At 63.0% G+C, this 21,476-nt stretch overlaps 3 protein-coding genes across 11 annotated transcripts; 2 read left to right on the top strand and 1 right to left on the bottom strand.

Moving 5' to 3' along the window:
* Nucleotides 1-4,586: 4,586 nt before the first annotated feature.
* Nucleotides 4,587-9,113, bottom strand: FBXW5 (F-box and WD repeat domain containing 5). Of its 9 annotated transcripts, XM_027615893.1 has the most exons (10): nucleotides 8,908-9,090; nucleotides 8,411-8,553; nucleotides 7,735-7,950; nucleotides 7,257-7,414; nucleotides 6,818-6,992; nucleotides 6,546-6,694; nucleotides 6,053-6,473; nucleotides 5,713-5,860; nucleotides 5,418-5,630; nucleotides 4,588-5,346 (listed from the first exon to the last, which is right to left on the bottom strand). In XM_027615893.1, the coding sequence occupies exons 3-10, from the start codon at nucleotides 7,925-7,927 to the stop codon at nucleotides 5,103-5,105; spliced, it is 1,701 nt and encodes a 566-aa protein (XP_027471694.1). In that variant the 5' UTR covers nucleotides 7,928-7,950; nucleotides 8,411-8,553; nucleotides 8,908-9,090; the 3' UTR covers nucleotides 4,588-5,102. The 9 variants fall into 9 exon arrangements, 8 of the variants coding, with proteins under 8 accessions (XP_027471692.1, XP_027471693.1, XP_027471698.1 ...); XM_027615891.1 differs by having other exon boundaries at nucleotides 4,587-5,346; nucleotides 6,053-6,694; nucleotides 8,908-9,096; XM_027615889.1 differs by lacking the exon at nucleotides 8,411-8,553 and having other exon boundaries at nucleotides 4,589-5,346; nucleotides 8,908-9,059.
* A 276-nt stretch (nucleotides 9,114-9,389) lies between these two features.
* Nucleotides 9,390-11,026, top strand: C8G (complement C8 gamma chain). The gene is made up of 7 exons (XM_027616025.1): nucleotides 9,390-9,675; nucleotides 9,752-9,888; nucleotides 10,008-10,078; nucleotides 10,156-10,263; nucleotides 10,516-10,617; nucleotides 10,698-10,736; nucleotides 10,823-11,026. The coding sequence occupies exons 1-7, from the start codon at nucleotides 9,538-9,540 to the stop codon at nucleotides 10,831-10,833; spliced, it is 606 nt and encodes a 201-aa protein (XP_027471826.1). The 5' UTR covers nucleotides 9,390-9,537; the 3' UTR covers nucleotides 10,834-11,026.
* Nucleotides 11,027-16,280: 5,254 nt separating this feature from the next.
* On the top strand, nucleotides 16,281-21,272 carry LCN12 (lipocalin 12). Its single transcript, XM_027614720.1, has 6 exons — nucleotides 16,281-16,435; nucleotides 18,136-18,282; nucleotides 19,909-19,988; nucleotides 20,090-20,194; nucleotides 20,331-20,432; nucleotides 21,140-21,272. The coding sequence occupies exons 1-6, from the start codon at nucleotides 16,281-16,283 to the stop codon at nucleotides 21,172-21,174; spliced, it is 624 nt and encodes a 207-aa protein (XP_027470521.1). The 3' UTR covers nucleotides 21,175-21,272.
* Nucleotides 21,273-21,476: the final 204 nt, after the last annotated feature.

Raw genomic sequence — 21,476 nt, 5'->3', positions numbered from 1 at the left:
ATGACTTGGATGCTCTTCCTGCATCAAGTGATACGTCCAATGGTTCTTCTGTATTGTTCCTGTGGTGGCTTACATTGATTTTTTTCTAAATATAGAACCAGCCTTGCATTTCTGGATTAAATCCCACTTGGTCGTGGCATACCATTCATTTTATATTTTTTCTGGATTTGATTTAATTATCTCTTGAGGATTTTGCATCCGTATTTGCCAGGGATGTTGGTCTATAATTGTCCTTTTTGTAGTCTTTGGTTTTGGTATCTGGCTTATGGCGGTCCTATGGAAACGGAGTTTGGAAGTGCTGACATCTGTTGAGCTTTGTCCTGTGGTGCAGGCTGTGGTCTCTCTTGGTGGACGCTCCTTGTCCCCTTGAAGAGAAGGTGTGCTCTGCTCTCGTTGAGTGCAGTGTTGTATACGGCTCAGTTAAGTCTAGTTGGTTGGTAGTTCTTACACGTTGAATCATATTTCCCCAAAAAAGATGCACTGACATCCTAATCCCTGGTAACTCAGAATGTGACCTTATTTGGAAATAGGGTCTGTACAGTGGTAATCAAGTTAAAATGAGGCATAGGGTGGGCCCAGCCCAGTAGGACCGGGAGCCTTATAAAAAGGGGAGACTTGGACACAGACCTGCAGAGGGACCGACGATTCAAGGGGCCCACGGGGAGGCCATGTGAAGACAGAGGGTTGGACTGATGGGTCAGCACCTGAGGACACCAAGGATGGCCAGCCCCACCAGCAGCCAGAAGAGGCAAGGAAGGGTCCCCCACAGCGAGCGCGTGGACTTGTGACCTCTAGAGCCGTCAGACAAGGGACTCCCCAGTTTGTGGTTCCTGGCTCCCACAGCCTGGGAAACACGCACAGTGCTGTGTTGGGTTCTGCCCTGAGTGCGGGCGTGCCATCTCCGGCCGCGAATGCGCTCTCCTCATTCTGCCACTTCGCTTCGGCTGTTTTTGGCTCTTTTGTGAGCTGTGCACACGTTGGGCAATGCCTTAGCTTCTCGGCGGATGTTGCCTTTTACCCACGGGCAGCATCCCTCTTCTTCCTGGTGAGGCTCTTCCTTTCTGAGGCACACTCTACTTGGAGGTTAGTGTAGCCAGTCAAGGCTCCTTTTAGGAGTGTTTTTGTGGAATGTGGTTTTCCACCCTTTTGCTGTTTCCCTCCCTCACGTCCTATTTGAAGTGCTTTATTAGCGATGACGGAGTGGGGTTGTAGGGCTTCTGTTTTTGTTGGTTTCACTTTGACGGTGACGTGGTCATTGCCGTGCTGAGATGGACGTTTACCATTTTGTTGTTTGTTTTCTCTTGGTCCTCCGTATTTGTACCTCCATCTCCTCTCTGCCGCCTAGAAGGACGGAATTCGTTGAACATTTTGTGCTAATCTGTTTTAGTCCATCTGTTGTGATTTTGTCTCTTTCTGTGTAGTATTTTTAGTGGTTCTTCTAAGGATCACAACATGCTTAACTTTTATTGTTGTACTTTTTTTTTTTTTTTAAAGTAGGCTCCATGCCCAGCGTGGTGCCCAACACGGGGTTTGAACTCATGACCCTGAGATCACGACCCGAGCTGAGATCAAGAGTCAGACGCCCAACCGACAGAGCCACCCAGGCGCCCCGCAACACACTCAACTTTTAACAGCTTACGATGGAGTCAGTATTTTGCACTTTAGCCGGGATGTAGGCACCTCACCCCCAAGGGTCCCTTTATCGTCCCCCCATAACTAGACTGAAAACTCCATCAGAAAACATTATCACTGCCTTTCTTTTGACTGTCAAACATGTTTTGAAGAACGCAGGACGACAGGAGTCTGCATTTCTGTCCCCGTGTTGTTGGTGTCCCAGCCTCATTCTGATGGTATTTACCTCTTGTCAGAAGACCTTCCATTGCTGGCCACAGAGTCTCTTCTTTTTCTTTCATTTGAGAGTTTATTTCACCTGTATTCATGAAGGATGTTTTCGCTGCTGTGGCATTCTGGGCTGACAGCAGTTCCGGCTGCTGGTGGGGGGCCTGCAGCTTGTTGGGTGGGCATGACCTTTCCCAACTGCTGTCAGGGTTCTTCTGTTTTGGGTTTCGGCAGTTTGATGAGATGCATCTGGGTGTGGATGCTTTAGCTTTATCCTATTTGGATTTACTCGGCTTCTTGAATCTGTGGGTGTGTATCTTTCACCACATGGGTGGTGAATTTCAGCTGTCGTTTCTGCAGATCATTTTCTTTTCCTTTTGGGCTCCCAGTGATACAAACGTTAGACCTTTAGTGTTTGTCCCACAGGTCCCTGGGGCCTGATTTGTCCCCCAAATGGTTTTCTTTCCTTTGTTCAGGTTGGACAATTTCTGTCCACCTTAGTCACGTTCATGGACTCTTCTGTCATGTCCATTCTGCTGGTCTGTCTGTTCAGTGAGTTTTAAAATTTTGCTTTTCAGTCCTAACATTTCCCTTTGGCTCCTCTTAAATCCTCTGTTTCTTTGCTGAGACTTTTGTATCTTTATATCTATTGAAGTGTTTGTGATTGCTTTTCAAGCGTTTTTATGATTGCTACTTCAGAGTCTCTGTCGGATAATCTCGACATCTGTGTCTTTTCATCCTTGGCACCCACTGAATGTCTTTTCCTCTGAGCTGACATTTTGAGGGTTCTTTGTGTGCCAAGTACTTGGGGGTTACATTCTGGACATCACTTGACCCGCTCTGGGTCTTGTCTGACTCCTGGACGACTGTCAGTGTCTGCTTCACGGACACCAGCTCTTGTTAGGGTTAGGCCCATGCCCACCACGGTCTGTGGGCTGGTCCTTAGGCTGGGATTGGGCACTGGTTTGTAGGCTCTTGCGGTCTGGGTCTGATGCGCACATCTGCAGCCCGACGGTCAGCCTTAGCGGTCATAGGCACCTCCCGGGCTGCTTCCCAAGCTGCTCCCTCTGGCCTGGGTGCAGCACCGTCTGCTCCTTCAGCCAGAGGCATGGGGCTCTCGCTGCGCCGCTCTGTCATGCCCTTCCTTGGTCACAAGGCCACTTTTGGGTCCACCTAGCAGCAGTTCAGAGAGCACAGTAGTAACGGGCTCTTGGAGCTACAGCCACACTCAATGCTGTGGGCTTCTGTGGCCAGCACTCCGTCCTCCTGGCAGGCTGCTCTCTGGGCGCTCACTTCCAGGCCGAGGCTGTTCTGAGCTCAGGCCGGGCACGGACACGGAGGTCTGCTGCTCCCCATCCGCCCGCTGCGTACCCTGTTCCAAGCGAGTGCTTAGCTCTTCTAGCTGCGCTGTGGGAGGGACGGGGCCCTCACTGGCCGTGGCCTCACCGTGCCGCATCTCGTGGGCACTGCTGCTTCTCACGTGTTCTGAGGACTTCTGTCTTCGTGTACTTGGGCCATTTTCTGTTTCACTGTGCCCGCTGCAGGCTTGAGCTGGAGCACCTCCTGCCCCATCTGTGCTGCCTCGTCCCTCCCCACACTCCCAGCTCTTCCCCGGGTTGTGTCCAGTTGCGTCTCTTCTCCATCCTCTGCTTGCCAATTCTCATGCCAGGCGGGTCTGCTCCAACCTTTTTTCCATTTCAATCACTCTACCTGTTGTGTTCCACTGGCTTCCTTTTGAGTCTGGGTGTTTTTTATTCTTCTTCCCTGCTTTTGTTTTACAGATTTAGTTCTCGATGATTTTAAGATCTCTTCAGAAAATTGTTCCATTTTGCCACTTGTCAGGAGCGTATTTGCCCCTACGGAGCTTGCCGGCTACTCGTGGCTCTGGATGGTCTCAGGTGTGCTGCGTGCGGGACGTTTTGGCTTCCCTTGCTGTTGTGGCCTTGTCTCCAAGTTCCCCTCCTTGTCCTTGTGTCTGGGGGTTTGGACATGAACCCCAGCAGCCCTGGGCTTCCCCGTTGTTACTGTGGGCTGGGGCGTCCTCCTCTGGGTGCGCGGCCCACGCTGCTGGACATTTGGCCACGAGCAGCTCCTCCGGGCCCTGTGCCTTCCCAGCCGAGCCCCTCACGGCCCCTGCCCAGCCCTCCCCCTGTAGCCAGTGTGGTTCCAAGGCCAGCAGCCTTTGCTTGGCACTGCCTCTGGCCTCGTTCTTGCGGACATGTCCGTGTCTGCCACGTTTGTCCCCCAACTGTGGTGATGGTCACTGTGCGTGCACGGAACACTGTTCGACACGGTGAGCTCCATGTGTAGCCAGGCACAGAAACCAGGCCTGCTGCCCCATCAGCACCCCCACCCGGCACCAGCACCCATCAAAATGAGGGGGGCAGGTGAGCCCCCAGGACAGATGTGGGTCAAGCCTTGAGAATGTGGCTGGGGCTGCTTCCTGCCCCCCCCCCCACGCCCCCAGCCCCCTGCCCTGCCGTGTGCGGCCCTGTCTTCTGCAGCGCCTCCCCAGGTCAGGTGTGCCCCTTTACGCCTCCCTGCTGGTGGCGAGCACACATCATGGTGGACGTGCTCTGGCACTTTCTGCACATCGGTGACCTTGTCCGCTCAGAGGTTCCAGGGACAGCGACTTGGGGACGCAGCCTCGAGCCACACTACTCCACCACAGCCTCAAGCGTCCTGCCACCTGTCAGTCAGGCATGAGAGTCAGCGTAGATACCACTGGGCCCCTCCCTGCCCACAAAGATTGGACGGCGAGGTGCTACTGCCAACTGTTTATTCAGGCCCCAAACAGGTGACTAGTGACATGCAGTTTGCCTGGGCCCACGGCAGACTGACCTGTGCTGCCGGCCCTGCTGGTGAGCAAATGTGTTCCCAGAGGAGGGGCCGCCCGGGGCCCTACAGGGCCGGCCAAAGGGTATGTATGCTGCTGACTGTCCCAGGGCACAGGCCCTGGGGGAAGAGGGTGGGGGAGAGTGGGGCCCCAGTGTCCAGTGCATCCCAAGCCAGCCAGGGGGCTGCCCCGGTGCTGAAGGTCACAGCTGTGGGAGGTGGTGTGTGGTGTGAGTGTGGTGGGGGGCAGGCCGTCCCCTCCCTGCTGGACCCCCTCCTAAGGCATGACTGTCACAAGTGTCTCTGCCCACCACATGGTCTGGGCAGCGACTGGGCCCTTGGGAAAGGGCTGCAGGCCTCTGCGGCATCTTCAATGGGTCCCAGCAGCCCCAGGACAGCCAGGACGCTCCTGTCGCCCAGTGCCCTTCTCAGCGCTTCTGGCTGGCAAACCAGGAGAGAAAGGGATGGGGACGTGGGCGCGCGGCCTGGTGGATGCGCACGGTGCGTGGTGAACGCCAGGCTTTGATGGTGGCATCGTCACTGGCTGTCAGCAGGAGCTCCTGCTCTTGGGGGCTGAAGACCACCGAGTTGACCACGTCCTGGTGCCGCAGCTTCGCCAGGCAGATGTTATAGTGCCGGTCCCAGATGTAGCCGTGCCGGTCCTCTGCCCCGCTGCGGGAGAGCCCCAGGTGAGACCCTGCCCGCCACACCTGGACCCGTCCGGCCCTGCCCTGCGCATCTACCTGGCCACGAAGTCCCTGCTGACGTCCAGGAAGATGAAGAAGCACTCGTCATTGGGCGTGTAGGCACGGTGGGCCCGCAGAGCCCGCTTCACCTCCCGCATGGTCTTGAGGTCAAACACCAGCAGGTCGATCTCCTCTGCTATGGGCGGTGGCTGCATGGGGTCGGCCACCACAGAGCCGCTGGGCCAGGCACGGCTGTTTACATACAGGTACCTGGGCAAGGGGCACCCTGCTTGGTCTCAGCAGCCTGCAGAGCCCCCCCCCCGCCCCCCGCCGTACACTGTTGGAGGCCCACCTGTTGTCCGGGGACAAGCCCATGCCGATGATGTGTCCGTGCACATCGATGACGTGGTCCAGGGCATCAAAGAAGGCATCTGAGCCCCGCCCCTCGCCCAGCACAGGCCCGGCTGTGGTCATCTGGTGTGGCAGGATCTGCTTGATGCCTGCAGGAACCAGAGGCCCCCATGGAACACGCACTCCAGGAGGCTGGCCCAGGGCAGGGCCCCCAGGACAAACAGAGGAAGCCAACTCTGCCCAGAGACTCATGGCCTGCCCTTGGCCACAGGACCCCACCCTGGCTGCAGGGAAGTCTCACCCCCCAGGTTCTAGGGACGGAGGAGGGCCTGCTCCCCTACCGATCTGGTGTGGTGAGTAAGTGAGGCAGCCCGTAGTGAAGATGAGGAGCTTGTGGGCGTCAGCCATGCTGTGCTCTGGGGGTTTGGTGCGGCCCTGGGCCAGCAGCTCGGCCACCTTGGTCTCCAGCGCGTGCTCTGACAGCTGGGGCTGCGCCCGCCCGTCCAGGAGCCCATCCAAGAATCGCCGCAAGCCTTCCTTGGTGTGGGCTGGAGCAGGCCCTGATCCTGGGCCTACCGCCTCGCCCTCACTGTCGCTGCCCAGGTCAAAGACACGGCCGGGGGCCGCACCGGCATCCAGCAGGAGGTCCGGGCTGTCAAAGCGGCTGCAGTCGGCCACCATCACCGTGCGGATGGTGCTGGCGTTAAGGTTCTGAATCTTGAAGAGCCGCTTCACCACATTGACGTTCTCTGACTCCACGTCCTGGGGGTGGGAGACAGCAGGTGGGCACCAGGCCAAGGAGGGAGCGGCCGCAGGGGGCACGCCCGCCCGCACCTGGAACGCATTGTTGAGCCAGAGCACTGAGCAGGAGGTAATGTCTCCGATGCGGTGCAGGTTCCCCGAGATCAGGCTGGTCTCCGTGAGCCAGCAGCCAAACACATCATAGGGCTTGTTGCGCACTCGGGACAGCAGGGCGAAGTTGTCTGGGGAGAGCGGGGGCAGGGCTGTGGGAAGGGGCTGGGACGGGCTGGGGGGGGGTGCGGGGCTTTGTAGGAGGCGGCGTGGGGTTGGCCAGGACAGCCAGCCCGCCCCAGGCCCACTCTCACCTAGGCTGATGACTGCAATCTCACCCGACGAGGAGTTGTGGGGCCCTAGGAACACCCCAGACGCCAGCAGCAGTGAGTCGTCCTGGTTGAACTGGGAGAACTGGGTGTAGCTCCAGTTATACGGCCGCATGTCCGCGCTGTGCAGCAGCGAGATGGTCAGGTCGTTGCTCCAGATCTGCGTGGGGGCGGAGTCATCTGGGGGCATCTTGAGCCCACCCTGCACGGGACCCCAGGGCCCATGCTGCAAGCCCCTCTCCTGGCTGGGCTCATGCCCAGAAACCACCACCAGACTGGTGCTCCTGGCCCCTGGCTGCCCGCTGACCGGAGGCGTGTGGGTCCACGTGGCTGGCTCCTGGCTCTGGAGCAGAACTCACTTCCCTCCATCAGCATTGGGGGCCACCCCCCTCCCCCGGCCCCAGCTGCTGTGGGCTGGGCTCACCTTCACAGTGCAGTCCTTGGAGCAGGAAGCAAACTGGTAACCCGAGTGGGAGAAGCTGAGATGCAGCACCTGATCGGTGTGCTCCTTGAGCGTCTGCACCTCCACACAAGGCACCGTGTCATAGAGCCGCCGAAACTCTTCATACCAGGATGTGGCCGCTGGGGGTGGGGGGTGGTCACCGCTGGGGCCCTGAGCCTCCTTCCCCACAGAGGCCAGCACCCTGACAGCGTAGGGGCCAGCCCTGCCCCTGGAGGATGTCACCTCAGCTGCAGGGGTGCCCCCGGCACCCCCAAGCCCCTGCCTCCCTGCCAGGCCTGTACTGAGGCACGGCCTGGTTGCACGGTGCCTCGGTGACCACTATCGAGATCTGGGCTGTTGGGGACCAGTGCTGTGGCTTCAGCTGGCAGCATGTGAATGGCCCTGCCTCCCGCCCTCCCAGCCAGCCTGGTGGACTGTGGGGCCACGTGCAGGCCCTGACCTGGGTGCCGGGGCACGTCTCGGGCCACCTGGTAGTAGCGGTAGAACTGCTCCCTCCACAGGAACTCGTCCCGGGACACGGCCTGCCACTGGCGGCACACCAGACCGGCGGCCAGTACGTCTGCTGGGCCCAAACTCAGGAAGATGTGGTAGATGAGGCTGTCAGGGAGCAGGGGCGTGCCCCCCTCGTCCATTGTGACATTCTGCCCAGGCAGCCCTGAAACCCACACGTGGTCCCCTTAGTTGCCAGTTGCACTGGCAGAGCATACTGGCCCCAAGGGAGGGGCCCCGGGGCCGAGTGAGGCAAGTGCCCTGCTCGCGATTCCATCGGACTGAGCGTGTGCAGAGGCCCAGCTGGCGCTCCCACCTGGCTAGGGGTCCAACAGCTTCTCCAAGCCCCCCGGACCCCGTCCTCCTGACCGGCGCCCCTGCACGTCCCAGTGGTGCCTGGCACAGGCAGCTTTGGGCGGGCAGCGGACCGCGCTCAGCACCTCCCGGCCTGGTCCAGCCTGAGCTGGACCCCAAATGTGCCCTCAGCCCAGAAGAGGCCCGGCGCGGGGGTGGGGCCCTCTGACCTCCTCCCGCTCACGGGCCGAGAGGCACATCCGGATGCCTGGGTTGGGGACGGCTCCGAGCCCGCGAACCCGGTGACCCCCGCGCACTCCTGTCACTCTGACCTTGTGGCCCCAAGGCTTCAGAGCTGTCAGCGTGGGACAGAGGTCCTTCCGCGGAGAGGCTTGGGGCCGGCGGGACGAGCGCCCGCCCGCCCGCCCCAGACGCCGCCTGGGCACCAGCCGGTCCTTGGCGTCGGCCCTGGGGCCTAGGGAAGCCCCGCCAGGCGGTCAGCGGGCCAGCGCGGCCACTGCCAGGCGAGCTGGGGGCGGGGCGGGCCGGGGGCTGCCCGACGTCCCCTCCCACCTCCCCTCCGAGGGGCTGCGGGGGGCGGGGCCTCGGCTCGGTGCCCGGGCCCGGCGGGGCGGCCTCGGCGACTCATTCATCGGCAGAGGGCGCGGCCGAGGCCGAGGAGCCAGAGGCTTGGGGGGGGGGGGGGGGTGGTGGTGGCAGGGAGCCGGGGACCGGACACGGCCGGTTTGCGACGCTCCTCGGGGCCGGGGAGCCGGAGATCGGGGGCCGGGGCCGGACGACGACTTTCCCCGGGGCCGGGCGCACTCACCGCAGCCGCCTCCGCCCGGCTGTGCTGCCCCTGCCCCGGCGCCCGGCCTCAGCCGGCCGACCTGCTTCCGCTCCGCCGCTCCTGCCGCCGCGTCTCTATGATGGAGCCCGCCAGGCTGACGCCTCGAGCCCTGAGGTTATCGATGGCCGCAGAGCGCCGAGCACCCGGCAGCCCGCCTCGGCCGTGGCTGCGCCTGCGCGCACTCGCGCTCGCTCCCAACAGCGCCCCTGGCGGCCGGGAGGGGCGGCGGCCTCGCACCGAGGCCAAGTGGGCTGGGCTGAGGGCAAGGCTCGCTTACCTTGCGGTTCGAGACCCCGCCCCGCCGCTCCCAGCTGCTGGGGCCTTTGGGTTAGGGGGTCGTGGACAAGGAACCAGAGGTCAACTGAGACTTTGTAAACAGGATATGGCGCCAGGGCCCTGCCGGGAAGTGCAGAGTCGAGGAGGCTGGGGGTAGACGCTCGTGGGGGGCAGGGTGCTTGGTAAAGGCAGGAGGACCAACCGGGACCTCCTGGGCTGGAAGCGGACTGGCGCCTACTTCCTGTGCCAGGCTTCTGGGCGGCACTGGACCGTGGACTCTGGCCCAGGACTTGGCCGTCCTGCCCTCTGCCTCTCCCGGACCCGGCCGCCACCATGCTGACCCCCAGGACTGCACTCTTCTTGACTCTGCTCCTGGCTGGGGGCTCCCTGAGCCAGAGGGCTCGGAGACCCCCTCGGCCAGCGTCCCCGATCAGCACCATCCAGCCGAAGGCCAACTTCAATGCTCAGCAGGTAGAGGGGGGACAGGTGGGTGGGCAGGGCCGGGCCGCCCCTCATCCCCTTGTGCCCTCACATGACCTGCTCCTAGTTTGCAGGGACGTGGCTCCTTGTGGCCGTGGCCTCCTCATGCCACTTCCTGCAGGAGCAAGGCCACCGGGCCGAGGCCACCCTACTGCGTGTAGCTGCCCAGGGCGCAGCCATGGCTGTCAGCACCTTTCAGAAGCTGTGAGTGTCCCGTAGGGACCCCTGCCCCCACCCTTGATGTGGCCTGGACTTAGAGTCCTGCGAGACCCTGCCTGGCTTGGGGTCCCTAAGCCTTCTGTGCTCACCCCCGCCCTCCCCAGGGATGGGATATGCTGGCAGGTGCAGCAGCTCTACCGAGACACGGGAGTCCCCGGCCGCTTCCTGCTCCACGGTGAGGCCAGGGCATCAGGGGCTGGGGTGCGGGGCTGAGGGGCCAGAAGCTGACTTGGCTGACTCGGCTCTGCCCAGCCCGAGGTGCCCGCAGGGCAGTGGACGTGGTCGTCGGGGAGACAGACTACCAGGGCTTCGCTGTCCTGTACCTGGAGCAGAAGCGGCGGCTGTCGGTGAAGCTGTATGGTGTGTCCACGCGGGAGCCCACGCTTCGCACACAGCGCCGTCCGTGGGGGGCGAGCCCAGGGGGACACATGGACCCTCCCTGTATTCTGATCCTCCGCAGCTGAGCAGGGGTCTGGGGAGGAGCCCCTGCCGATAGGCCCAGCTGTGGGGGCAGAGGGGAGGGGCTGGGGGTGTCGCAAGCACACAGACCCTATGCCCGCATGCCCCGCCTGCTCCCTCACCGCGTGCCCAGGAGCCCTGTGTGCCCCACAGCCCGCTCGTTCCCGGCAAGTGACTCGGCCCTGAGTGCATTTGAGCAGGGGATCCAGAGGGCCAACCTGACCGAGGACCATACCTTGTTCTTCCCCAAGTATGGTAAGCCTCCCCCAGTGGCCGGCCTTGTCCTCCCCCTGTGCCCTGCCCTGGCCACTCCTGACCCCTGCTTGGGCCTTCAGGTTTCTGCGAGGCCGCAGACCAGTTCCACGTCCTAGATGGTGAGTGGCCAGTGCTGGCCGGGTGGTGCAGTGAGGGGGGCACCCCTCAGCTCCTTCACTGGCTGAGTCTCGTCTCTGTGCCCCAGAAACAAGGTGAGTCCAGGCGGCAGCCCTGACCTTAGAAGGAGTGAAGATCCTGAAGGGGTTGGCACCTGCTACCCTACTCACTGAGCCCCGGGGCCGCATGGGGTCAGGGCCACCCCATGGGGGGACGCTCTCCCGTGTGTGCCCCGAAGCTGCCCATCACCCACGGAGCTCAGGAGCAGTATCTTCATTAAACGCTGTCCAGCTTGGCCACTGACTCCTTCCCTTCCGTGTTGGACCTGGACGGGGGCCTCTGCCGGCTGGTCTTCTCATGAGCATGTGGGACTGCTCCCCCCCGGGGTGGGCTGGAGAGGGAAGGGGCTCCTCCCCTGGTCAAATGGGGAGGCAGGGTGGAAATGGCTCCTTTTCAAGGCCTGGAAGCATCCACTGCCCTGCTGTCGCTGTGCCCCAGCCTCGGCTTCTCAGTTGGGCCCCTGCACTATGGTCCCAGCTGCCCTTCCCTGCTCCCAGTCTGTGAGCACACGTGCCCTGCTGGCCTTGCTGGGCCGCCCTGGGTAGGCCCAGGACCGGAGCCTGCCCCCTGCCCAGATGGTGGGGGGCCTTTCCTAGGGGGACGAGGAGCCCTACACACAGGTTCTCCTGGTCTCCCGCTGACCCTGAGCTCCTCCTGGGCGGCACGGGTCCAGAGTACCAGTGGCCCTCTGGCCTGAGGCAGGACAGGCCACTGGGAAGGGGGCAGGCAGACCCCCTCCCCGTTCCTGGATGTGGTGCCTGGGTCTGCAGTGAGTTGGCAATGGCTTAGAGAGACAGGAGGCCGGCCCTATGGCTGGCCCGAGCGCTGCAGGGGACGGGCCTGGGAGCAGGCTGAGTTGAGTCCTGGCGTCAGGCAGCCAGGTGCCCCTCAGGGTAGATGGTGAGCTTACCCAGGCAGGGAGAATAAGCGTGTGTGTGTGTGGTGTGTGTGTGTGTGTGTGTGTGTGTGTGTGTGTGTGTGTGTGTGTGTGTGCAGATGCACACGTGCCAGGGGAGGGGGGAAGGGGGGAGGGAGAAGGGTCTATCCCAAAATGAAGGAAGCAGCCAGCCTAATTCAGGCGCTAGGTTGGGGTGAGCACAGGAGTTTGGTGCACAGGTGGGGGAGTCCACACCCAGGATCTGACCAAGGTTACTGGCTATGAGGAAGGCGAGTGTGTGCTTTGCTCTGTAGAGAACCTTCTGGAATGAGGGAACTCCAAGGCCCATGGGAGATGGGAGGCGGGGGGGGGGGCGGCTGAAAATGGGGTAATGGTGTCCCCCCCCCGCCCTGGGCAATGGCTGCCTGGAGGAACAAGTGATGCCAGACTGTTGGGGGGATGTGGAGTGCTGGGGAAGGTCTGCCTCCGGGGGATCCCCACTGCCCCCCAGGGTAGACTGCACATGCTTCCTACAGCCTGGGGCCTGGCCGACCTGCCTGACCCTCACCGGGGGTCCCAGACACTGGGGAAATCACTGCAAGAGAAGAATCAGGACTGGGGGACTGACCTAGAGGAAACAGAGCTACTCCAAGAGGGCAAAGGGCACTTGAAACAAACAATTTTGAGTTGCCCAGCATGCAGCCCTCCCCCCCCCCAGGGTCAGGGTCTGCCCAGGGGCGTCCCACCGGGTGGACAGCTGCCCCAGGGCTAGGGGAGGGAGCCTTGGCCCTCACCCTGCGCCGGGAGCCCAGCGGGCAGGGCCTGGACTCCGCTGGGCCCCTGCTGGTGAGAACACTCTCCAGATCCTGCCAACACCCCCCACTCCCCATCTCGTTAAACCATCTCCTCCATTTGCTAGAGGGCACTGGCCAATTTCAACAGCTCTGATGACTTGGGGGTGCACGCTGTGCCCCCACGCAAGCCCACTCGGTGCCCTGAGGGGCCTGGAGGCGCCCTCCCCTGGGACGGTGTGGGGGGCCAGCTTTCTCCCTTTACTCCCCTCCTTGGTCTCCCCAAGCCTTGCTGGGCAAGATCCAAGCCCATATGGCTGTGAGTCAGCACCCTGGGGTGCTTCTGAACAAACATGCCTGGCACGCACTTGCCCATCCTGGAGAAACGGGCACGCCTCACCCCCAGCCCTCCCACTGTCCCCGCAGGAACCAGGACTGGGGGTGGGGGGTGGCCTCCCTTCAGGAGAACTTGGGGAGGGTCTGAGGGCAAATGGCAGCCCTAGGTTGGGGCCAGACTGGAGCTGGAAGGTCCATTCAAGGAAATGTGCATTAGCTTGGCCAAAGCTCGGCCTGGAACTGGCCCCAAGCCACGCTGTCTTGGGGCCCTGGGCATCCATCTGATGAGCGTTTCTCGACGCTGGGCACACCGGTGGGACGGCTCCCTGTTCCTGGCATCTCGAGGCCCAGAGCTCACCACTGACTGCTGGTGAGGCTGAGGGAGTGCCTGGGAGCTGGACCCCCACTGGCCCCCATCTCCTCCCCGGGCTGCCAGGGAGTAGGGGTGAGCACCAGGACATCCCAGGTGAGCTGTAGGGACCACTATCTGGTCCCACCGCTGCATGCCCACTTGGCCACCTGGCTCAGCCCAGACCAGAAGGACTGGGGTGGGTGGTTGCTAGGAAGAGCCAGCAGCAGCCTTGTATGGGCTCCATGTCTCCAGTGGGTGGGGACCATGCCCGACCCCACAGACTGGGCAGTGCCCACCCTGTGTCCCTTCGAACTGGCCTCCCAGGAAGGCAGACATATATGGCTGAGGAGAAGAGGGGAAGGCAGGGGGCCTTGGCCGCCAGGACTTTGAGGGAGAAGAGCAAAGGAAACTATAGCCTCCCCATGGGCCCTATGACCCAGAGACCCACTGGCCACCTGCTGGAGTCTCCGCACACTTGTGTCAGGTGGGGCCGTGGCTCAGAGAGCCCCCTGCGTGCCCGGCCCCACAGCCCCCAAACAGGGAATGAGGGCCTCCGCTCTGGGGTGTGGGAGAGTTCAAACATATCCTCTCAGGGATTCCGGGGAAGGATGCTTCTGGAAGGACTGCAGGTCCAAAGGGCGGCGCCAGAGACCCTCCCACGTGACCACAGGGCTGAGGCCCCACAGCAGCCCAGGCCTGTCCCTCTGGGTGTCCCCAACAGCAGGTCTGGGGGGGGCAGCTGTCATGCATCTTATTTCCACAAAAATATTTATTGAGCTCTCATTGTCACAAACTAGGTGAAATAACCGTAGTTCTAAGTGAACTGTTTTTAGGTAAAGATGTTAATTATAATTTCTATTTTGTCTTTTAACTGTAATAGGTGATTTTTAATACCTTAGAAGGAAAAAAAATATTATTTTATTTGAGAGAGAGGGAGCTCGAGAGCGCGAGGGTGGGGGGGCAGAGGGTCAGAGAGACAGAGAATCTTAAGCAGGCCCCACATCCAGCACGGATCCCAATGCAGGGTCAATCCCACAACCCTGAGATCATGACCTCAGCCAAAACCCAGCCGACTGAGCCTGGGTGGCTCAGTTTGTATAAATGTATAGATGTTTGTAAAAAATGTGTACAAACTTACCTCTGATTGGCAGTGGCGGTTGGGGGCCCCCAGGGAAGGCCAGAGGAGCACTGTCCTGGGAGCCCACGGGCCTTGCCCGGATGCGAGGGTGCTGTGTCCCAGGCCCCCAGCGCCGGTGGTCCCACAAGTACGTCGTTGGCCCTGTCCTGGAACTGTGGGCCCTTCTTGCGGGGTGCCCGCCCTCCCTGCCCACACGGCCGCTTGTGGACAGGTGGGCCAGGCCCCCTGCCTGGGGGACAGGGCTGGACATAGCCCGCCACGGAGGGGACCCACCCGCTCCCCCCGGCTCGTGGGCAGGGCCTTCACACCGGGTCGCTCCGCACGCCCCCTCCTCGCCCCCCCCCCCCAGCTGAGGGCCTCCGCGGCGGGGACGGCCCCGCGGGGATCCCTGAATCCAGCCTGCCTTCCTCCCCGGTGCCAGCGGGTCCCTGCCCGCCGTCGGGAAGAGCCAGCCCAGAGCACCGCGTCCGAGCTTTGGGGCGAGAGGGAAGACCTGGGGAGTAGCTGTGCGGAGGGCGGGTGGGGCGCTCCCGCTGTTGCTGCCCGGGTGGGAGAGAGGGAGGGACGGCCCTGGGCGCGGGGAGCGAGCGGGCAGGGGGGTCCTGCAGAGGCCGGGGGGGCGGGGGGGGGGGGGACACCAGGCCCCCGGTGGGAAAGGGCTGCGGGGAGGCCAGGCCCGGCTCCCGGGAGGGCCCAGCGCCCTGGCCCTCCCTGCAGCCACCCCGGCCGGCGGTACCCGCGGACCCTGCCGCCCCTCCGGGGTGACGCGGGGGCCGCAGCAGGCCGGCGGCCGGGACTCCGGTGGTCTTCGCACACCGGGCCCCGCGCGCCTGGCCAGCGTCACGTGCCCGCCCTCGACCAATCGCATTGACGGTGGGAGGAGCCACGCCTGCCGCGGCCGCCGGCGTGAGGAGCGCGGCTCCTAAATCCACCGCCCAGCCTGCGAGCCGCCTGGCGGGCTGTAGGGGGCGCCAGAGTCACTAAGCGCCGCCAGAGGCGCCCGGAGCTGCGTCCCCGCAGGCTGGGGAGGAGTGGGCGGGGGGTGGGGGGGAGTGGGCGGGGAGGTGGGGGGAGTGGGCGGGGAGGTGGGGGGGAGTGGGCGGGGAGGTGGGGGGGGAGTGGGCGGGGGGGGCGGTGTCCCTGCTCTGCCCCGCCCCCGTCTCCCCAGAGCGCAGGCACAAAGGCGGCCGCTTTCAGGTCTTGAGTGGGCTTAGGATCGGGTCGGGATCACCAGGGGGTAGGTTGGTGCCTGCGGGGTGGAAGGGGGAGGCCAGGCGTTCGCAGTGTCTGGGGTCGGAACTGCCAGCCCAGCTTCTGGTGGAGAGTGATGGCTCCTTTGGGAAGTTCAGGGAAAAAAACGGTTATTTGCAACTTCTCTTCTTGTGGGCCAGAGTGTCCTGAGTAGAGCCGTACTGAGCGGCAGGCACCGCGAGCTCAAGGGATCGGGGTACTGCCCTGCGGGCTCGGTTCTCGGGGAGATGCTGGTGGCCCCGGCCTTCCCGACCCCCGACCCTCCCCTGTCCTGGGGCCTGCTGCTGACCCAGAGAGGCCTCGATGGGCCACCTGGCAATGGGAAACGCTCCTGGAGGCGGAAGGACCAGGGCTCCATGCAGAGTGAGGGCTGGGACAGAGCCAAGCCCTGAAGCTCCTTGTCGGGGGACCGGTGCTTTCTGAGTGTCCTGGTTAGGGCCCCTCCTCAGGACAGGTTGCCGGAGGCCAAGGGTGGGGAAGGGAAGGAGGTAGCCCAGGATATGGAGACCTGGGGAAGGGGGACCCCGTGCAGTGGGGGGGGGGATGACCCAGGACATGGGGACCTGGGTAAGGGCAGGAGGTGGCCCAGGGCAGGGGGACCTGGATGTGAGGAAGAGGTGGCTCAGGACATGGGGGGACCCAGGTGGGGCAGGAGGTGGCCCGGGACAGGGGGACCCAGGTGGGGCAGCAGGTGCCTCAGGACATGGCAGGACCCAGGTGGGGCAGGAGGTGGCCCGGGACATGGGGACCCAGGTGGGGCAGGAGGTGGCTCGGGACATGGGGACCCAGGTGGGGCAGGAGGTGGCCCGGGACAGGGGGACCCAGGTGGGGCAGGAGGTGGCCCAGGGCAGGGGGACCCAGGTGGGGCAGGAGGTGGCCCGGGACATGGGACCCAGGTGGGGCAGCAGGTGCCTCAGGACATGGGGGGATCCAGGTGGGGCAGGAGGTGCCTCAGGACATGGGGGGACCCAGGTGGGGCAGCAGGTGCCTCAGGACATGGGGGGACCCAGGTGGGGCAGCAGGTGCCTCAGGACATGGGGGGACCCAGGTGGGGCAGGAGGTGGCTCGGGACATGGGGACCCAGGTGGGGCAGGAGGTGGCTCAGGACATGGGGACCCAGGTGGGGCAGGAGGTGGCCGGGACATGGGGGCTCACAGGTCAGGTACACATCCTTCCAGGATGTCTCCTAGAGCCCAGCACCTACGCATTTGACTACCAGGCCGTTTCTCTGGGGGTGGCCGGGTGGGCTACATGCCCAGAGCCTGGGCCCTCCTGTCCCCAGGCCCAGTGTGTGGGTGCCCCACCCCCACTAGGCTGGGCTGCCTGCCCCCTGCCCTCCCTCTGGCAAAGGGGCCCCTGCAATCACCCCTCAGTCATCCTGATCTGGGTGCTCTGGCTGCCTGCCCCACCACCCCCTTGTCTGGCCTCACTCTGACTGGTCGCGACCCCGCAGCCTCATGACAATAGGGCCCCTTGGCCCTGTTCTTGCCCCACGCTTTGGGTTCAGGGACGTGTGGAGCAGTGCGGGGGTGGCAGGCCTGAGCTTTGCACTCGGTGTTCTGCAAGAACACTGTGCCCCTGACCTCCGGGACTAAAAAAGGTCAAGCTCCCTGGGTGGGATGGAACGTTCTGCCCCCCAGCTGGTGGCAGGAAAGCTACTGGGGTAGGGCTCGGCCAGCGAGGCACCTCAGGCCCCTGGCCACCGCCACTGGCATGGGGCACTGGGAAGGGGTCCCAAAGAGGGGTGGAGCTGGGGGTCTCAGGACTCAGGAAGCAAGGTGCAGAGACATCCCTGGGAGCTAGTGGGCCCAGCAAGCACCGCCAGCCCCTCCATTTTCTGCCCGTCTCCCTTCCTGGGGTGGGACCCAGATGCCCCCATCTTTGGTGGGCAGGATCTCAAGAGGGCCCCGCCCCTGCCCAGTCCACCTCCAGGCTCTCCTCCAGGCCCACCTCTTCGGCCAGTTCTGAGGAGGAAGGTGAAAGGCGCACACCCCTGGGGAGGGGCACCTGCAGGTGGGCCCATAAAGCAGGGAGTATCTGAGTCAGCAGCGACATGGCCACTTGCTTTCTCTCAGTCCCTACTGGGATGGGGCCTTGCTGTGCCCTGTGGGTGGTGCTCACCCTGCTGAAAGGCCTGAAGGGCCAGATCCCAAACACCCCGCCAGGCATTACCTCCGTGTTACAGAGCTTCCAAGAAGACCAGGTCTGGGGGCTTGGAGGGCGGGGGAGAAAGTCAGCCGGGGTCCAAGTGCAGGGAGAAAGGAGGGCCAAGGTGGCCGGGGGGAGGCACCACCTGGGGACCCCAGCCTGGCTAGCCTGGTCTCAGATCCCCCCAGAGAGAGAGTCCTGACGTCCATCAGAAAAGGACTCTGGGCAGGCCGTCCTGGGTCAGCAGTAACCCCTGCCAGTCCCCGTGCGGTGGGAACATCTCTGTCAACTGAAGCTCACAAAGGCCAGCCACTGGGCAAGGTCACCCTGGCCCTGCCAGGCCCAGGGCAGCCCTCCGGCTCCTGCCAGCATCATCAGTGCAGGCTCAGGCTGGGAGCCACTGCCTGGTGAGGGCCCTTGGGGCTGTCCCGGGCTCTGCCTACCTCAGGTTCCCACAGTTCCAGGGGGAATGGTTTGTTGTCGGCCTAGCAGGCAGCACCCACAGGAAGATGGACAGGTTCCTGTTGAACCCATTCATTGCAATGTTCGAGCAAAATGGAAACAGCCGCCTTAAAGTGTCGTATGCCATGACCCGGTGAGTGAGGATCCCTGGCCTGTACCCCTAGAAGCTAATGGCTTCATGGCTCAGGTCCAGCGTGGGCCCGAGTGTGCCAGTTCTCCCAGGGCCCTTCTTCTAATTCAAAGTTCAGCACAGGCTGCTGGTGAGCTCAGCCAGCTCTGGGGGCACACACAAAAGAGGGGCGCATTTACTGGATCACAGACTCAGAAGAGCCTTGGGGGCTTATGGATTTCAGGTACAGCTGGATCCAGGAGCTCAAACAGTGTGATCAGGGCCCCATCACCCCTTCCCTCTCCCTCTCTCATCTCTGTCTGCCCCAGACCTCTGTTCCAGAAAGTTCTCACTTTGCAGGGATAAAACATTAGCCTAGGCTGATGTCCTCCTCAGGGTTCCAATTCCAGAAAAGAGAGCATCCTGGTCAGCCTGGCAATGGCCTCTGACCGGGTTTCCTTGAGTCACGTGATCCTCCTGGCCCCATTGCTGCATCCAGGGTGACAGGTGCTCTGGTTGGTCTGCCTGGATGAAGTGCCTACCCATCTGGTTGGGAAGAAGTCGGGAGTCTTGATGGGTAACCCCCTGGAATGAGGTGAGGGTGGTACCATCCCCCCTTTGGGGGACACCAATGCCATGAGGGCTTCTTTACCCTTACCACGTCTCCAGCAGGCCTGGAGCCTTCCTTGCCCCCCTGCCTGGCTATGGGGGAGAAGGGGCCTGGGAACCTCTGGCTCTTTGGCTCCAAGTAATATAAAATAGGGACCTTAAGCAAGGCGGGTTTGTCATGCCGACCAGGAGTAGATCCTAGAAGCTGAGAGCCTCCCTCTGAGGGTCTCCACTGGCCCCTGCCCCAGCCTGCCAGCAAGCACCATCAAAGCCACCTGCAGAGGCTCAGCCACCCCAGAACCCGCCTTTGGAGTGTCTCAGATTCCTGGGAGCATCTGACTGGCCTGGCTCCTGCCAGAGGTTGATTAATGGGGGGAGTGGGGAACAAAGAACCCAGTGCCCATGCAGCTGGACCGAGAAGCCTTCTGGGCGGCCTCGCCTCTCCCCCACCTGCAGGTCAGACCGCACTTGGTTGCTTCTCAAAACAAGTACACCCGCCTGGAGAGGCCCCTGCTCTGTGGGAGGGCTCCCTGGGGCTCAGGCCTGGGGGGCTATCGGGCCCGGCCCAGGAGCAGCCGCCCAGAGCCCCCACTTCTCCCCATCTGGCCTGGCTCAGCGAAGTCCAGGGCTGCTGGCTGGGGGCACCGGCCACCATGCCCAGCTGGGCCCACTCAAGACTCCCAGAGGGGACCCTGTTGCCAGAAACACCTGTTTCTCAGCATCGCACATACACACTTTGGAGGTCCTAGTCCAGGCGATGAGGAGCAGCCAGTGGGTGGGCTGGCCAGGGGCTTCAAGGGGATGCGTGCAGATGGGGGAGAGCTCACGCCTCGTTCCTCCAGGAGGGCCACCGCTCCCGGGGGAGGGCAGCAAAGCCTCCTGTGTGCTGGGCCGTGCCCCTGGCTTCTGACGGATGCCTCCTCCAAACGGCTGAATTCTCTCTCTCTCTCGGGGGGGGGGGGGGGCACTTCGGGGCCAGCCCCTGAGACAGAGAAGGAAACCCGAGGTCTGGCCAGGTTCCAGAACTTTTCTCTCCTGCAGGGGCCACCACTGTGTCACCTGGTCTTATGTGCTGGTTCCGGCGGCGCGGCCTGGGAGCTTCTGGGTGGACCGCAGAGAGGGTGAGAGGGTGACCGGCGGGAGGCAGGGGGGCAGCCTGCGGAAGGCGCCGGGGGGGAACGCCCCTCACACAGCAGCGGTACCACCCCTGTGTCCGGGGCAGAGCCCGAGGAGGTCCAGGTGTACGACACGGACTACAGTGTGTTCGCGCTGATGCTGTTCCGAAGACAGTCAGGTGGCCAGAGTATCCTCAGGGTCAACCTGCTATGTGAGTCCCCGGCCCAGTGGCCACGGTCGGGCTGGTGGGAGCAGGAGGGGGAGGGAGGGCAGGGTGCCCAGGACTGCCCAGCACTGCCCACGCACCCTCCGTGGCTAAGGGCCGTGCTCTGTTCATTGGGCCCCAGGCAGGATGTGGATGATCCAGACCCAGGTGCTGGACAAATTTGTCTGCCTGGTCAGAGCTCTGGGCCTGTCGGACAACAACATCGTCTTCCCAGACTTGACAGGTAAAGGGCCCTCAGGCCGTGGCAGGGGCCTGCACCCAGCGTGGGGCCCGCCCATGGGCCTTGAAAGCCCCATGGGAGCCCGCAGGGGAGCGTGGTCTGCGTGCAGGGCCTACCTGTGGGGTCCTGGCAACCCCAGAGGGTTCAGCCTGAGCCCAAAGGGTGGATCCTCATAACTCCTTGGTCTCTGCTCCCCCCCGGGCCCCCCTGTCCCGGGCCACCTCCTGCCCCCACCCGGGCCCCTCCCCCATCCTGGGCCACCTCCTCTCATTCCAGGAGCATTTCCCACGTCTGGCTCTTTACATGTGTATGACCGTGTGTACACAGGGTGGCGTCCATAAAGCATGTGCACACATGCGGACATGCAGTGCTCATGCTGGCACACGCCCCCACCTACACAGCCATGCATGCACATGTATGCACGCACAGGGAGAAGTGCGTGTGCACAGTGTTCACAAGAGTGCTCGGCTGCACATCTGCACCGAGTCTGGGGGCTGGGGTGGGGGCAGGGCAGCGCCCGGAGGGCGTGTCCCTCGGTCCCTGGCTGGCCTCCCGGGCCCCAGCACCTTCCCCCCCACACTACACCTCGCTGCAGGCCCCCTTCCTCCCTCCGTCCCCTATTCCTCTCCCCTCCCTGGAGCTCTCATGCCTCTGGCCTCCTCCCCATTCTCCGCTCCAACCTCCATCTGAGACTCTGTCTCCCCCATCAGATTGGTCACCCCATCTGGGTACCTGCCAAAGGTGAACGCAGCTCCTCCCCAGCCAAGGCCTCTGCTCTCAGCATGGAATAAATCCTGTGCCAGGATCCAGGAGTAGGAGCCACCATGACCTTGGGGTGGTAGGGGAGGACCCTCTGCACACATTCATGCCCACCCCCAGCCCTCCAGGCCTGTGCTCACCCTCTGGCCTCCCGGGGTGTGTCTGTGAGTGTGTGTGGGGGGGTGTTTGCAGGTCCCTGTGAGTCCCAGGACAAGACCCCTCCATCCTACCCACTCAGCCCCCAGCTCCACGAGTTCAGAGACCCCAGCTCCACCTCCCCACCCCCCA

Source organism: Zalophus californianus, chromosome 13, assembly GCF_009762305.2.
Source record: "Zalophus californianus isolate mZalCal1 chromosome 13, mZalCal1.pri.v2, whole genome shotgun sequence".
In the NCBI taxonomy this organism is placed as follows: Eukaryota; Metazoa; Chordata; class Mammalia; order Carnivora; family Otariidae; genus Zalophus; species Zalophus californianus.
This window is presented reverse-complemented; position numbering and strand designations above follow the sequence as displayed.